We start from the raw sequence: 15600 nt of genomic DNA on the forward strand, positions 1-15600 counted from the left end.
AAACCTGATAATTACATTTTTTAAAATCATGATAAAAGACATCATATTTAAGAAACAAATTTAAATTAACTGCAGGTAACAATATTGTATCAGCTGAATGATGTTGAGAAGTATTCAATAGAATATCAGTAGAAATCGACACAACTGCATCCCTCTGCGTACAAAAACTAGATCTAAAAATTTATTATTAAGGTTAGGCAAAGTATTTACTTGTGACATATTAAGAAAATTGTAGCAAGTACAAATAATATTTGCTGGATAGTGTTGCGGACACTCAACTGTTACACCATCACTAAGATTATACCAGGATGCCTCAGGTAGGTTGTAGTCACCACAAATACAGAAGTCACAGTCACTGAATCTATCTGCTAAGTCCAACATACAGGTGGAATGCTCCTCATATAATGACCCAGATGACTGTGGAGGAAAGTACACAGCACACAGTACAATGATTAACTTTCTAGTAGCACACATGACCTGTGCAAATACATGTTCCACAGAGGAATCGATAGGCTTAACCATCATTGAGTGAAGGCACTTATGGATAGCAATAAGGACACCACCACCATGAGTCTTCGAACTAGTTTGAGTATCTCTGTCATGCCTATACACATTAAAGTCACTCAATCCCAATTCAGCATTTAAGATTTTAGAAGTAAGCCTTGTTTCAATGATAATAATAATATCATAATTAGAAAGAACCACAGCATGTCTGAAATTTTGAAGTTTGGTGCACATACCCCCAGCATTCTGAAAATATAATCTCAATGATTGTTTTTTGAATTATTGAATTTCTTGACGATTCTGGGCACCCCATTAAAGTACTTGATCCTCAAGTCCTCTTCACCCTGTGTTTTCCTGTGTTCCAATTCCTGATAAACTGCCTTCATTTTCTCACGTTGCAATAAGCGTTTTTTCTGACAATGAAGCTGATGACATGTAGAGTATTATTCCAATGAATAATCTCTTTTAAATATATCTAAACCCAAGTTAAACATTGTTGGTAATATTTAAAAAATATATATTATTTTTATTATTACCGAGGGCCGAAAGTCCCTGAAAATTTCTATAATGTTTATTTTAATAAGTTACAGAGGTAAAAAAAGAGAAAATTGAATTTATTTTTAACACTTAAAATTAAAAATAAATTCAATTTTCTCTTTTTTTTACTCCTGTAACTTATTAAAATAAACATTATAGAAATTTTCAGGGACTTTCGGCCCTCAGTAATAATGTAATCTTTTATTCTGCGTTTAAATTTTTCAAAAATACTGATTAGTTTTCTTATGATTCGAAAAAAATGAATGCATTTAAAGAGCATTGCAAGCAAATTTTGTGCCGACCCACTAAAATTATTTTTGATCTGTAATGCAGGTTAAAAAATAAAACATTTATCAAACCATAAAACTGTATTATTATTCCCTCCGAGATTTCCTCTCTGGGTAAATTTAGTAAAATGTGGTGATATCAGTTAGGGTTACTTACAGTTCTGAATGACATACGCGTAGTAGGCGGAGCTTGTACTGAGAGCGGGTATGTTTTGTAAAATCGCTACTGAAGTTTTGTTAAAAATAAAGAAGATAAGATCCTCTAGGCTTGCGGAATCAATAAATAGGGTATATCTTTAACAGCTTGGGTATGTTATAAGACAAATAGACCTCGTATTCTACTTGGTATAATACATATAGACATAATATACTACATATAGGTAGCTTGCATGCGTCGCCTTTGTCATCACGGTTCACTATGGGACATATATGCTTCGTAATGCACTCATAAGTTTATATATATCTCTAAATGGAGCCAAGGTCGTAAGGTTATGATAATCTGCATTTTGAGTAAATATAAAACAAATTTATAAGAAAACGTTTTACCTCTGCAACATCGTTTAAAAGAGCTACACGTCCTCCCAATCCTGTCCGTTTACTAGAAAAGCCTACATCTTCTTCATCATCATCTACTTCATCATTAGCAGCAATGGATGTAACATATCCTTCATACTTTCCTTTACCGGTTTCGTAAATTTCATCGTCGAAATATCCACCCTCTCCTAGTTTCGACTTTTTCTCATCGGGTTTTTCTGTAGGAATTTCTTTTTTCTTTGACTGAATTTCCCGAATTTGTGCTTCAATGTCTGAAATGGTCAATAATGTAAAGATCGATTTGTTTGTTAGTATTCCAGGCTTACCTTCGTGTGTGCGAGGGATGTTGTCCATGGTTATAATTTACAATACCATTAGATTAGCGAGGTAAAATATTATTTTCTCTGTTTCTGTGCTTGTAATTATTTATTGAATGTAAAATAACAACACTACAATGTGAAAATAAATGGGCGATTAGCCTGCTGTCATATGTCAAACTGTCAAATGTCAAGATCAGGGAAAATTTTTGAAATTTTTCTACTGACGTGTGAAGTTTGCTAGTCCATGGATGGAGGCATTTTAAAATTTGACGAGGGGATGAACATAGATCAACATTTTGAAAACGAAATAGTCAATGGTCATTAGCAGAAACCTTCCAGAAGACCCGATAATATATGCATAGATGACTATTGTATAAAATGCGTGAAAACTTTTAAATACCTTGGCACCACAGAAATAAAAATTAAAATACAAATGACAAGACAAGCTTTTATGAAATTCAGACCGCTCCTATGTAACCAAAACCTAAATTTCGAAATACGCTACAGAATGGTCAAGTGCTACATATGGTTCATCTTGCTTTATGGCATGGAAACGAGGACTTTGAAAAGAAAATCAATCAACAAACTTGAAGCATTTGAAATACTTATGTGGTCATTGAGAAGAATATGATGCGCATACCGTGGGTGGATAAAGTTCGAAACGATGACATCCTTAAGAGAGCCGGCGTGGAAAGAGAACTCTTTGGATTAATTAAGAAACGCAAGATTATACTACATAGTTGCCTAGGGCACATATTAAGAGGAGCAAAATATGAAATAACACAGTTAACCTACAAGGGAAGATCGAAGGTAGGAGAGGAATCGGCCCCAAATAACTATCCTGGTTAATGAATGCACAGGAATACACAACACAGGCGAACTGTATCATGTCGCCAAAAACAGAGCCTTATTATAATGAGATAGTCGCCTACGCACTTTGGTGTATGGCATGTTAAGAAGAAGAAGATATCGTTGTTGGTTCATTGGTGGTAATTCTTAGTTTGTTGATATTGAAATTTATATGCTGCGCTTCTCATGGTAGTGTTGAGACTACAGAGAGAAAGACTCACTGAAATATTCATACCATCTTTTAACTTGTTCATGTGGCGACGTTGTTCCATGTTTCTCTGGTGGTCTATGTTTCCTTTACATATTTCTTTAGGCCCAAAATGTTAATACTTGTTTCCACAAGAGCATTGCTAATCGTTTCCCAATTTTTGTCGTGTCTTTCGTCTGTTTTGTATAGAGTCTCAATGTTGAACGGTTTTTGTAAGGTCTGTTCGGTCCTCATAGCTATCTTAATCTCCACTGCTTACTCATTGCAATATGGTCGATTTGATTTTGATTGTAAGTGCGATTATCTGACGATTTCCATGACACTTTGTGAATTGTTTTATGTGGTAACACGTAACACCTGCAATGATTATATGTATATGGTTATTACACAGTTTAGTCACTAGGTTGGTGTTATCAGTGTCAACCTTGGCTTAAAAGTCTCCCATCACTACTTCTATATCAGATATTTTTTAATTTGTTCGAAGGCATTCGTAGAAAGTTTCTTTCTCTTGTTCAATTGCTTTCTCTGTTGGTGCATAGTACCCAAGTTAGTGTTACCTATATGTTTTAATTTGGTCCTAATTCTTGCAGTGAGTATTATCTCTAAAATTCGTTTCCATTCCATTATAGAGTTTTTTGTGGCTTTACTAAACAGGATTCCTACTCCATTTTAATGTCTTCCTCCGTCTGTTTGATCAAAGTATATTAGCAGGTCACCTGCCGTATTGACATACTCTCCCTACCATTCCATTGTATCTCACTAGGACTTAGTTTATCAACTTTATATTCTTTCATCTCTTTAACAATTTGAGCAAGGCTTGTATGTACCATATAGTTCTTATATTCGTCAGATTTACTTTTGCAAAATTTGTTGACTTGTTCTTTTTCCTTTTGGAAGTTCTAATTCTTATAACCATCTGCACTTAATTCTTTATTTTTACAATTTTAAGTTATTTTATACTAATGCTTTGCTAGTAGATACTTCATCATCAACCCGTACGCGTCCACTACTAGATATAGGTCTCCCTCAGCTCGTTCCACCTGTCTTTGTTTTGTGCGGCTTGCATCCAGTTACCGATAACATACTTCAGATCATCGGTCCATCTGATTTGATATGAAACGTGATAAATATAATTTTTTCAACATTATTATTGCATCATCCATACGATCAGCTATAAGGAAGATGTCATCTGCAAATCTCAAATAACTGTATGAGCTTCTCTCTATATTTATGCTGATAACATATTCGTTCAGATCTGCCTTCTTAAAAGTATGTTCTAAAAGGGTTGTGAATAACTTTGGTGAGATGGTGTACTGTGTACTTATCTATCAACGTACCTACTTTGCTAGTGGGTACTTACATAAAGGAAAATAAAACGAAATAATGGGATTTAGAGCATTTATTTTTTAGATTTATATGTTACCAAATGATAAAGATGTACAAATTTTACTCTAACAAGTATATAAAATAGTTTTTATTACATTAAATACATATAGTTTGTTTATTTTTTATAAAAAAGTCAATTTAATTTTTTATCCTTAACATTGAGACATACCTACTAAAAAAAAATAGATTTTAGCAATAATGGACTTTGTCTATTTAATATAAACTACCCATAATACTTAAATATACTTTGTGGTAACTCCTGAATCTATGTTTGCATTACCTGCACGCAAGGATTTCTGTGGGTAATCCTTCTCCGTGTTGATTTGCCTGAGTTTTCAGACTACCCTGTATTAGACTTATATAAAGATCTTATATTCGCATTTTTGGACGACTAGTTATTCCTTTACTCGGAGTGCTTAATGATAAGGCATTCGACAGGGTAGGTACAACACGATACCGTTTTCTATTGTATGCGGGCAGGAGGACTTGATCACTTCGATTAAGTATTAGCCTCTATCCAAATTGGAGTTTTACTGAAAGACTACCCATCAAACGTGTAGTACCTACGTGGATAGGATTGTGTTTTGTCAATCAGTCGCTTATTTAATCTATACTCTGAAGAAATCTTTAGGGAGGCTTAGGATGACAGACAAGAGGGAGTAGGACTCGGCGAAAAGCAACAAACAAATCAGATACGCTGACTATACAGACGTTCTTGCAGAAAATTTACAAGATCTCCAGACATTAGTAAATGTAATGTCCAGTTATTGGAGAGGCCTTAAACTAACCTTTCAAAGACAAAGTGGATGCCAGTTGGATGGATTAATACCTATAGATCAAGATCTGCTTTCCTCTTAAGACCACACAGTAGCGATCAACAGGTAGCAACAAACGCGGTCCAAGATTGCGAAAGTTCTGGGAACTTTTAAATGTGAGACAACAGTGCGTGGGTAATTCGACACTGACATAGTGACGTTTATACTATCAAAAACAATAATTTTTATACACATAGGCGCGAAATGTTGCCAAGTGAGTGACGTTTGATTTCTTGTTATAAAAAAATCGATTTTTAGTAATTCCAATATGACACAAAATCTAGACACGGGATAAAAAAGTTTGTTTGAAGAAAGTGTATTTTTTGCCTTTCTTAATGGCGGTATAGGTTCCTTTTTTCAATATTTTATTTAATTATAGAGCAATTTCCACATACTAACATATTTCTGAAATTGGGCTCTGTACCACCATTCTTTATTATATTACGAATATGTGTGCCAAATATCTCGACATAATAGTTTACTGCTACCTGTTGATCGCTACTGTTTGCTCTTAATGGAGAGGAGATAAAACGTGTAAACCATTTTAAATACCTTGGCAACTGGTTAAATGTAAGTTGTGATTCTGATGACGAGATAATATCAAGTAAAGCTTTTATGACCTGAAACCAGTTTTCTGTAACAAAAACCTTCGATTATATTCGCAAGAAAGTCCTGAAATGTTATCTGGTCTATCCTATCCTAATATAATATGGTTGTGAGATATGAATATTAAAAATCCTAGAAACCACAATGCTTAACAAATTAGAAGCATTAGAATTGTGCAATTGTGGTGACATCTTCTTTTTGAAGTGCCTTGTTCGTCCTCCCAGAACAATGGCGATCAGTCGCATGGTTTTCGCAGTCCACAGCTGACCTAAGTAGTGTCGTCGTGTTCACTCCATATCACTGGTGGAGGTTCCTAAGCCAGGATGTTTTCCTGCGTGCGGGGCCGCACTTTCCCTCTATCTTTTCTTGGATAATTACATGTAGCTTTTCATATTTCGGATTTCTCATCACGTGGGCAAAGTACTCTAGTTTTCTTCTTTTTATTATATTCAGGGTACTTCTCTTTTTTTGTTTAGCCGCTGCAGAACAGTTTGATTTGTTACTCTGTTGACCCACGATATCCTTAACATTCTGCGGTAAGCCCACATTTTAAAAGCCTTAATTCCGTGAGGTCCATGCTTCCATTCCATAGAACAAAATGCTGAGCACCTTGCAGCGTAATAAGCATATTCTTAGCGTAATTTTTAGCTCTCTGTTGGTTGTACCTTTTGCATTTTCCTAAATGATGTTCTCGCTTACTCTACTGTACATTTGATTTCCTCTGATACGTCCCATTATTCATTCACCCAGCAGCCTAAATACTTGTACGAGTACGTTTGTACTCTCTGCACCATGCAGAATATCTGCCAAGTTATTTGCTATATTTTTGTTTTTGCTGATGACCATCCATTGGGTTTTATTTATGTTTATCTTCAGACCCATTTGTTAGCTATGGTCCGTCCTGAATGTAGGAGTGCCTGTAAATCATCCCTGTCCGTTTCTAGCAGAACTGTGTTCTCAACGTATCTCAGATTGTTGATGACCATTCCATTGGCAATTATACCCTCTCTTCTGTCTTCTACTACTTCTCCGAAGATCTTTTTTGCATACAAATTAACCAGTTGCTGAAAGAGCAAGCAACCTTGTCTAACTCCCATAATATGAATTTCTTCAAATGTCTAGTTGTTAATTCTGATGTTAGCTGTCCATCGTCCATCTAGGCCTATCTCTTTTAGTACACCCATTAACTTATCGTGTTGAACAGTGTCGAATGCCTTCTCATAATCAACAAAGCAGGCATATGCTTAAAAATTCACATCCCGACATGGTGCTATCGACGGATCCTAAAAATATCGTGAGTTTCGCATACCTACTTCAAATGAAGATGTTTTGAAAATGGTGAACTCAGAACGTCTGCACATAAACATCATAAAGAGGAGAAAGACAGAATACTGCCGCCATTTAATTAGAGAACCTGAATAACATTTACTTCGCCTTATAATACAAGAAAAAGGGGAGGAAAAGAGATTGATTGGTCGAAAGAAACGTTGATGGCTGCTTAATACATATTAGACAATGGTTCCACAGTAAAAAGATTGTTTTGTGCAGCATACGATAGAGAAAAGATTTAAGAAATTGTAAGCATGATCACCGCCAATGTCTAATACGGACACGGGATAGGCGTAACCAGGGGGTGTTTTTGGGGGTTATAACCCCCCCATTTTGGATGTACTTTGAGCTCTATACGCTTAACACCATTATTATTCCATACCCCCAGAGATCTTCAAGTAGATTTAACCCCCCCTTAGGGTCATCCTGGTTACACCTCTGGGACACGGCACCTGAAGAATTCTTGGTAACAATTTATCACTTCAATATGTCCTCTTTGTTCATGCTACCAAAGAATACATAAGAGATATGTATTCTTTGATGCTACGAACACCTCAGTATAGCAATCTACATCACTTCCAGTATCCACACATCGACGCATCCAACGAAGACTGTACTAACTCAATTTTTGGCGTTTTTGAGTTACACCCCTGACAAATTAGATAACCGTGATGTCTTTCACCGAACAAAGTTCTATATTAATCTGTTTACGTTTAGGCAACCAATTTTGCACTTCGATATTGTACTAACTTGTATATCTTTACATTATCCCACGAAAACTATCCTATCTCCTATCTGAGATAGGTAATAAGCTATCTCAATCAAAGTTAGTATAGTCTTCCTCGGCATTCCGAACGGAATCGTCATTGCCTTGTGAGTTAGTATAGTTTTCGCATTTTTAGGTTAAGTAAAATACGCCTACATGAATAACATTGTTTACGTTTTAAAAATTGTACAGCGTATAAATTTCTATTAGATAGATAATACATGTGAATAGAAGGTGCATTTTATAAGTATACATAAGTATCCAGGATGTACTATCCAGGATTTTCCCGATTTTTTCCAGCGAATACTGTACTAACTCATTCAAAAACCATATAAAGAAAAAAAATTGACATGTTCAAAAGCACAAGTGGAACAATACGGTAAACACAATGGATAAATATAAAAACAATTTAGTAAATAGGAACCCCTGATTTTATGCGTTAATCAAAACTTTAACTTGCTTTATTCGAAAACTTAAAAAAATGAGTTAGTACAGTCTTCGCTGAATGCGTCGACATGTGGTTTAAGGGTTAATCAATGAAGTAAAATTGTTGGAAATTTGAACATGTTATAACAGCCTGAACAACGGCTGGCTATAACGCACAGAGTTGGTGACCATAAAAATAGTCATAATGCGGTCAAAAGTGGCCAAAGAGTCGTTATTGCTTCTTGCGTACAACGTATCCTCCATTAGAAAGGAATCATCATCATCATCAATGGTGCTTCAGTCCTATAAAAGAGCCTCGACATTCCCAAGTCTATTACGCCAGTCAGTTCTATCCATTGCCAACTGTTGCCAGTTTGCTGCGCCTATTTTATACCATCCTCATCTACACCACCATTGAACCATTAGAGAGGAATAAAGTTTTAAAATGAACAGACAAACTGTTTTAAAATATGCCAACTTCAGTTGAACAAGAATAGAGATAGAGTTTTGTCAAAGTTGATAGTCTCAATGTTGCCAAAACATGCATTTACCCTAATTTATCTAAAATGACAATTTTACTAGTATTTCAACTACCTAACCGAAAGAGTTTTGTACTGGTATAGCATTTCCCGTAGGAGTTTCCTCTTCAGTTTCTTCTTCTTCGTTATCCTTCGACTTATCCTTAGTCTCGTCTACCTCTCCCATCAACGCCCTGTACTTCTTCGCTATAGCTTCCCAATCTGCCACGTGTTCAATCCTGGTCGTTTGCATGGAGAAGCTTAACTGTGAGCCCAGCGGACTGAGGTGGGCCACGGATAGGGCTACAGACTCTTTGGGTGCGATCTGCCTACCTTTTTTGACCTTGGACAGCCATTTGGCGCCTGCCTTGGATCTGGGGCTGAGTTGGGAGGAACGTTGGAAGGTGCCCATTAGATGGACTAGGCTTTGGCGTTTGCGTTGTTTCACTGGAATAAAATCTATTTTCCAAGTTGTTTAATATGAAGTTCTACATGAAGTTTGGTGAAATTAGCAATGATTTCAATCAAAAAGAAAACATTAGAATAATATAATACGAAGTTGACGTTATAGTTCCAGTAAATTAACAGTTTAATTCCAACAACTCTAAAATTGACTACAAAATCTTTAACACATTTTTATAGATTCTGAATTGTTACATTTTATATACCTACATTTTGTATCCTTTTTGTGTAAAGTATGATATAATTGCACAAAATAAATCTTTCAGAACATACCTATTTCTGTAGCTTAGATTAATTACTTAACTTAATAGAGCAAGTCATTGAAAACAACTTAGACTTAAAATATCTAAAAGCAACACTGGGTGTTCAAAAAATTAGCAAAATTAAAGACACCAATAATAAAGAAGATAAGGACAAATATAAAATAACAAAAATGGTCAAAGATGTCTACAAAGCATTTAGTCCTGTCGCCAGTGGGGGTACACCGGTCTCCTTAATTCAGAGGGACTTACCCAAGTTTTTTTATGTATTTTGACCCGTAGAACACGAATTTTTTGGGTAACAGTCGATCCGGATGTCGATAAGATTGTTATAAACAAAGAACTTGAGGAATCACATAACAGCGATTTCTCGCAAAACAAAACATTTTTTGTGTTTTTTGGGCCATTCTAAGCAAAAAATGATTTAAGTTTTTTCGCAGGATGCATAGTTTTCGACATAAACGCGGTTGAACTTTCAGAAAATCGAAAAATTGCAATTTTTAATGCTTATTTTTAAATCAAAAGTTATTCGGGTTCAAAAATTGCACTTTTTCGATTTTTTGAAAGCTTAACCGCGTTTATCTCGAAAACTATGCATCCTACGATCAATCTTATCGACATCCAGATCAACTGTTACCCAAAATATTTGTGTTCTACTGGTCAAAATACATAAAAAAACTTGGGTAAGTCCATCTGAATTAAGGAGGCAGTTGTACCCCCCTGGCGACAGGACTACTTGTACAGCTCGTAAAGCCAGCCTAATCAATCAACAAAGGAGAACGACAAAAGAAAAATAAAAACGTGGGATCAGAGGTACTACCAAATGCAGAGGAATTCGAAATAGAAAGAGCTTTAACAAATATTAAAGCTCCACGACGCGACGGTATAATTGCCGAGCTCTTGAAAACAATCAAGACAGTAACAATACCTATACTAACAGAAGTATTTAATAATAATATTCTCCATAAAATAATAGAAAAATCCCCAAAGACTGGAACGAACGAGGTTCGGTTCTAGTACTGTTACACAAAAAAGGGGACAATTGTGACAAAAAAAAATAATTATAGACCCATATCGTTCCTTAGTCAAGTATACAAATTATTTATGAGAGTTATTAACAATCGGTTGACTTACAAAATGGATAATTATCAACCGGCTGAACACGCTAGCTTCCGCAAAGGATATCATAGTACCTCAAACCATCTGCTGACAATGAGAATATTGATAGAGAAGGCAAATGGATACAAGCTACCCGTATTGCTTGTCTTCGCAGACTATGAAAAATGAAAAGGCATTTGAAAAAATGTATCGAAATGTGGGCAGATATAGGCAACTAATACATAATAATACAAATCAAACATATTGTCAAAAACAATGACAAACACAGATCATCCCAGATATCAGATATATCACTAGAAATGACAGTAAGCTAGAATGGTCCATGAAAAGACCTACCTAGACCAAATTCTGAAACTCTGACAAAGAGAAACAAAGTGCGTAAATCACTAGAAGAGCAAAACTGGCATGGGCAGGATTTGGAAAACTCAGTTTTAAGAACTGAAAAATATCTTAATAGTTGAGGACCAAAGTTTAATTTAACCAGTGCATCCTTCTTATTATGACAAAGATCTGGATATCAAGCATAGACCCCAACCAAGGCAAATATGAATAAACTAACTACAACTTCTTCTTTAGCCTTAAGTAATCCAACTTTGGACATAGGCCTCCCCCAATTCAATCCGGTGTTTTCTATTGTGCGCCACTTGCTTCCAGTTGTGTCCTCCAAACTTCTTTATGTCATCAGCCCATCACATTTGTGGCCTTCCTCTGCTTCTCCTTTATAACCATGGTCTCCATTGTTGTATTTCGTGATTTCATCTTTTATCTTTCAGTCGGGCATTGTGTCCTGCGAAGCTCCGTTTTAATTTGGCAGCATGTTCTCCTACCTCGTTAACTTTGGTTTTGTTTATAATCCATTTATTTGTTTTTTGTCTGTAAGCCTAACCCCGAGCATTGATCTTTCCATCGCTCTTTGTGCCTTTATTATTTTATCCATATTGGCCTTGGTGAGTGTCCACGTCTATTAACCATAAGTATAGGGAGGATACCCTGATCGTAAACTCTGTTTTTCTAACTACAGCAGAAAGTGAAATCTAAAAATCTATACGACGGCCAGATATAAAGAGGAACGACTTGGTAAGATCAAAAACAAAAGTCCAGGATATCACAACAAAAATTGCCAAACTCAAATGGAGCTTCGCAGGGCACACTGCTAGACAAAAAGACCAATATAATAAAGGCAGTTTTTGTTTTATTCGACTCAGAGTTGGATCACCATCTCCATATAGCTATTTCAGCATCCCATGCGTCTTCAGTGAAGCTATGCAGTCACAACTCTGAAGCGAATATTAACAATCCTGCCTATTTAAGGGAAACCATCGCGATACAATGATTCCACCTTTTGAGACGCAATCTAGGGACATCTCTGGCAAAACGAGGAAAACAACGAAAAGCCCTAGATACAAAGATGCACTACTTTTTAAACAATTAGAATAATTGAAATAAAAATATAATAAACAATATTTTAAATCCAAGACTTTTCGTTAATAAACTGCTTTCTGGATGCATCCTGTATCTCTGGCTTTTACTTTTCGTTAATAAACTGCTTTTTACAATATATAAGCACAACAGACGACGAAAATAGGAGAAAGCAAATAGGACACTTTGGCCGCGCATTTACCTTCTGTCCGTCAAGGAAAAGGACCGAAAGACAGTTTCTAAATACTCAATTCTGAGTAAAGATGAAAAATAATAAAGGCAGTTTTTACTTTTATTCGACTCAAAGTTTGACCACCATCTCCATATAGCTATTTCAGCATCCCATGCATCTTCAGTGAAGCTATGCAGTCACAACTCTGAAGCGAATATTAACAACCCTGCCTATTTAAGGGAAACCATCGCGATACAATGATTCCACCAATGTTGGAACGCCACAATACAACATTAGAGACCCTACAAAGGTAGATGACCAAGACCAAGAGGAAAACCACAGATGCGATGGGAAGATGATATAAAAAGAAGTATGTTGCCCAGGATAAAGATCGAAGGAAGGAGTTGGGAGAGGCCTATGTCCAAAAATGGACATTAGAAGGAAGAAGAAGACTAATATATTCGTTGGTAAAATGTTACGGTGCGTTGCATAAGGGAGGAGAGAGGGTCAAAATCTTGAAATATATCGTTATGTAACACTTGAATAGGTAATCCCTAATATAAAATATTTTGTTTAATTGGTCTATATTTACTGGATCAAGAGACACAAAATTTAGATATGTTTTTTACTTATTCTAATGTTTTCCGAGAATAGTTAAATTAATTATTAAAAATGCAATTGCACAATCAGTATTAAAATGACATTAGTTGCAATTGAAAGAATATTCAAATACCTACAATCTAAAACATTTGTGTGAATTGCACGATATAGCAAAAAACAAGATTAAAAATTTAAGGCAACTATAGAACTGGTTATTATTTTTTTTCTCTCAAAACTGATGTTTAAATCTGCTTCTTAATGAAAAATATATATCAAAAATGAATAACCATTTTCAATTTCGTTGCAACATGAAACTACAGCCCATCATCATTCTAGCTCAATCAGAGAGTGCAGCAAGCACCTCTACCGGTTTCGAAACTTATTAGTCTCTCATCAGGAGGCATATATGCTGCTCTCTCTGACCCAACTAGGACAAACCCCGGCGTACAGTCACGGATTGCAACTAACGAAATGACAGGGATGCTCTAGCGGCAACTGCTAGCAAAAGAGTAAGTTTTCAATCTGATAGCACATAAAACAATACCAAAAAATGCTGCTCTACATCCTACCAGATTGAAAACAATGGGAACCTTCTCTGGTAATACCTCCGAGGCTTCTACAATTTGCAAGCCATAACGGATGCTAAGGTAGAAGCCTCGGGGGTGTTACCAGAGAAGGTTCCCATTGTTTTCAATCTGGTAGGATGTAGAGCAGCATTTTTGCTGTTGTTTTATGTGCTATTAGATTGAAAACTTAGCCTTTTGAAAAATATATAGTTTGTTTCCTAAAAGAGACCTAAAATTTGCATTGAGGTTCTGCCTACTTCGCTCCTACATGTTCTCGGTCTTACTTTATGGTGTCGAGTCCTGGACTGTGAATAAAATCCATCTAAATCGCCTTGAGGCTGTCGAAATGTGGTGCTATAGAAGGATTTTAAAAATTTCTTGTGTGGAGAAGATTCGAAGCTCCACAACAATAGAACGTCTCAGCAAGACTACTGAGATTATAAAAATCATCAAGAAGAGAAAGCTGGAGTATTTCGGACATGTACTGAGAGGTCCCAAATATAGGTTGCTACAAAATATTATGCAAGAGAAAATAGCAGGCAAACGCAGTCCAGGACGAAGAAGAACCTCATGGTTGAAGAAATTGCGAGATTGGTATTGTGTTGATACAAGCATGCTATTTAGAGTGGCAATGAATAAAATTAAGATAGCTATGATGGTGACCAACGTTCTGAAAGGATGTAAAAGAAGAGATAAGATTGCTCCTTTTCAAAAATTATTAGACAACTTTATATCATCTGATGGGATACGCATCTGAGAATAAAACAAAAAGGAACATATACAGTGCGATGGAATAAGAGTTACCATAAGAGATGGAATAAGATTAAGAGTATTTTTAAAATATTCATAGTATATTATAGCATCAATGTTTCTTACTTTACGCGATCCATCTTCAGGTTGCAGTCATAACTTTGATTTTTTAGATAGGAAAGTACATCATGTGACACCTCATTTAAAAGCTTTTAAAACACTGATTACAAAAATGTATAATACTTAGGCAACATTTCGGCCAAATGTTTTTTAAATGCATTCTTGTTTTTTTTATCCTGAGAAAACCAATAAGAATTTTTGAAAAATTTAAACGCAGAATGAAAGATTATATTATAGCCGAGGGCAAAAAGTCCGTAAAAACTTCTATAATGTTTATTTTAATAAGTTACAGGGGTGAAAACGAAGAGAAAATGTAGTATGCTTTTTAATTTCAAATATATCATTCAAAAAAGACTTTTTGTTTATTCTAAGGGACTTTCGGCTCTCGGTAATAGTGTAATCGTTCATTGTGCGTTTAAAATTTTCAAAAAGACTCATTAGTTTTCTCAGGATTCGAAAAAAAATAATGCATTTATAAAGCATTTGACTAAAATTTTGCCCAAGTATTATACATTTTTGTAATTAGTATTTTAAAAGCTTTTAAATGAGGTGTCACATGATGTACTTTCCCATTTAAAAAAATCAAAGTTATGACTGCCACCTGAAGAGGGATCGCGTAAAGTTCGAAACGTTGATGCTATAATATACTATAATTATTTTAAAAATCGACCTGTGCGAGCGTTTTTTTGTTAATGTGCCAAAAACAAATGAGTTAATATGGGGGGGGGGGGGGTAACACTTATTTCAGCGCACTGTATAATGATATTCGGTAATGAAAATTTAATAATTAATAATAGGAACCACACTAACAGAGCGACAACAGATATGGAAAGGTGCTGTGGAATAATAAGAATAGACAGGAAAAGAAATAGGACATAGTTAGAAAGAGGAATATTATGTAAAATAGGAGCGTTTGAAAGGAAAAAGTAATATAAGAAAGAGCCAGTGGCAGTAGATAGATAAACATAATAGATAGATAGACCTAAACTTCGCGCTGCAATATAAAACTGTTCCCTCAGTGCGACAGAGAAAAACGTTGTAAACAGG

General features: G+C 35.4%; 2 protein-coding genes across 3 annotated transcripts in view; both read right to left on the reverse strand.

Moving 5' to 3' along the window:
- LOC114325669 (splicing factor 3B subunit 1) overlaps positions 1-2362 on the reverse strand; it is a 109358-nt gene extending 106996 nt beyond the window's left edge. Inside the window, exons 1-2 of the mRNA XM_028273790.2 lie at positions 2189-2362; positions 1875-2134 (exon numbers count right to left, since the gene is read on the reverse strand). Coding sequence (XP_028129591.1) covers positions 1875-2134; positions 2189-2216 — 288 coding nt within the window. The 5' untranslated portion in view covers positions 2217-2362. The remainder of the gene's footprint in view (positions 1-1874; positions 2135-2188) is intronic.
- Positions 2363-4497: 2135 nt separating this feature from the next.
- LOC114325672 (serine/threonine-protein phosphatase 6 regulatory ankyrin repeat subunit A) overlaps positions 4498-15600 on the reverse strand; it is a 314485-nt gene continuing 303382 nt past the window's right edge. Inside the window, exon 21 of one of the 2 annotated variants that reach the window (XM_028273796.2) lies at positions 4498-9532. In XM_028273796.2, coding sequence (XP_028129597.1) covers positions 9162-9532 — 371 coding nt within the window. In that variant the 3' untranslated portion in view covers positions 4498-9161. Of the gene's footprint in view, positions 9545-15600 lie in introns of both variants that reach the window. The other variant, XM_028273793.2, reaches the window with a different exon arrangement.

This window comes from Diabrotica virgifera, chromosome 4, assembly GCF_917563875.1.
Source record: "Diabrotica virgifera virgifera chromosome 4, PGI_DIABVI_V3a".
In the NCBI taxonomy this organism is placed as follows: domain Eukaryota; kingdom Metazoa; phylum Arthropoda; class Insecta; order Coleoptera; family Chrysomelidae; genus Diabrotica; species Diabrotica virgifera.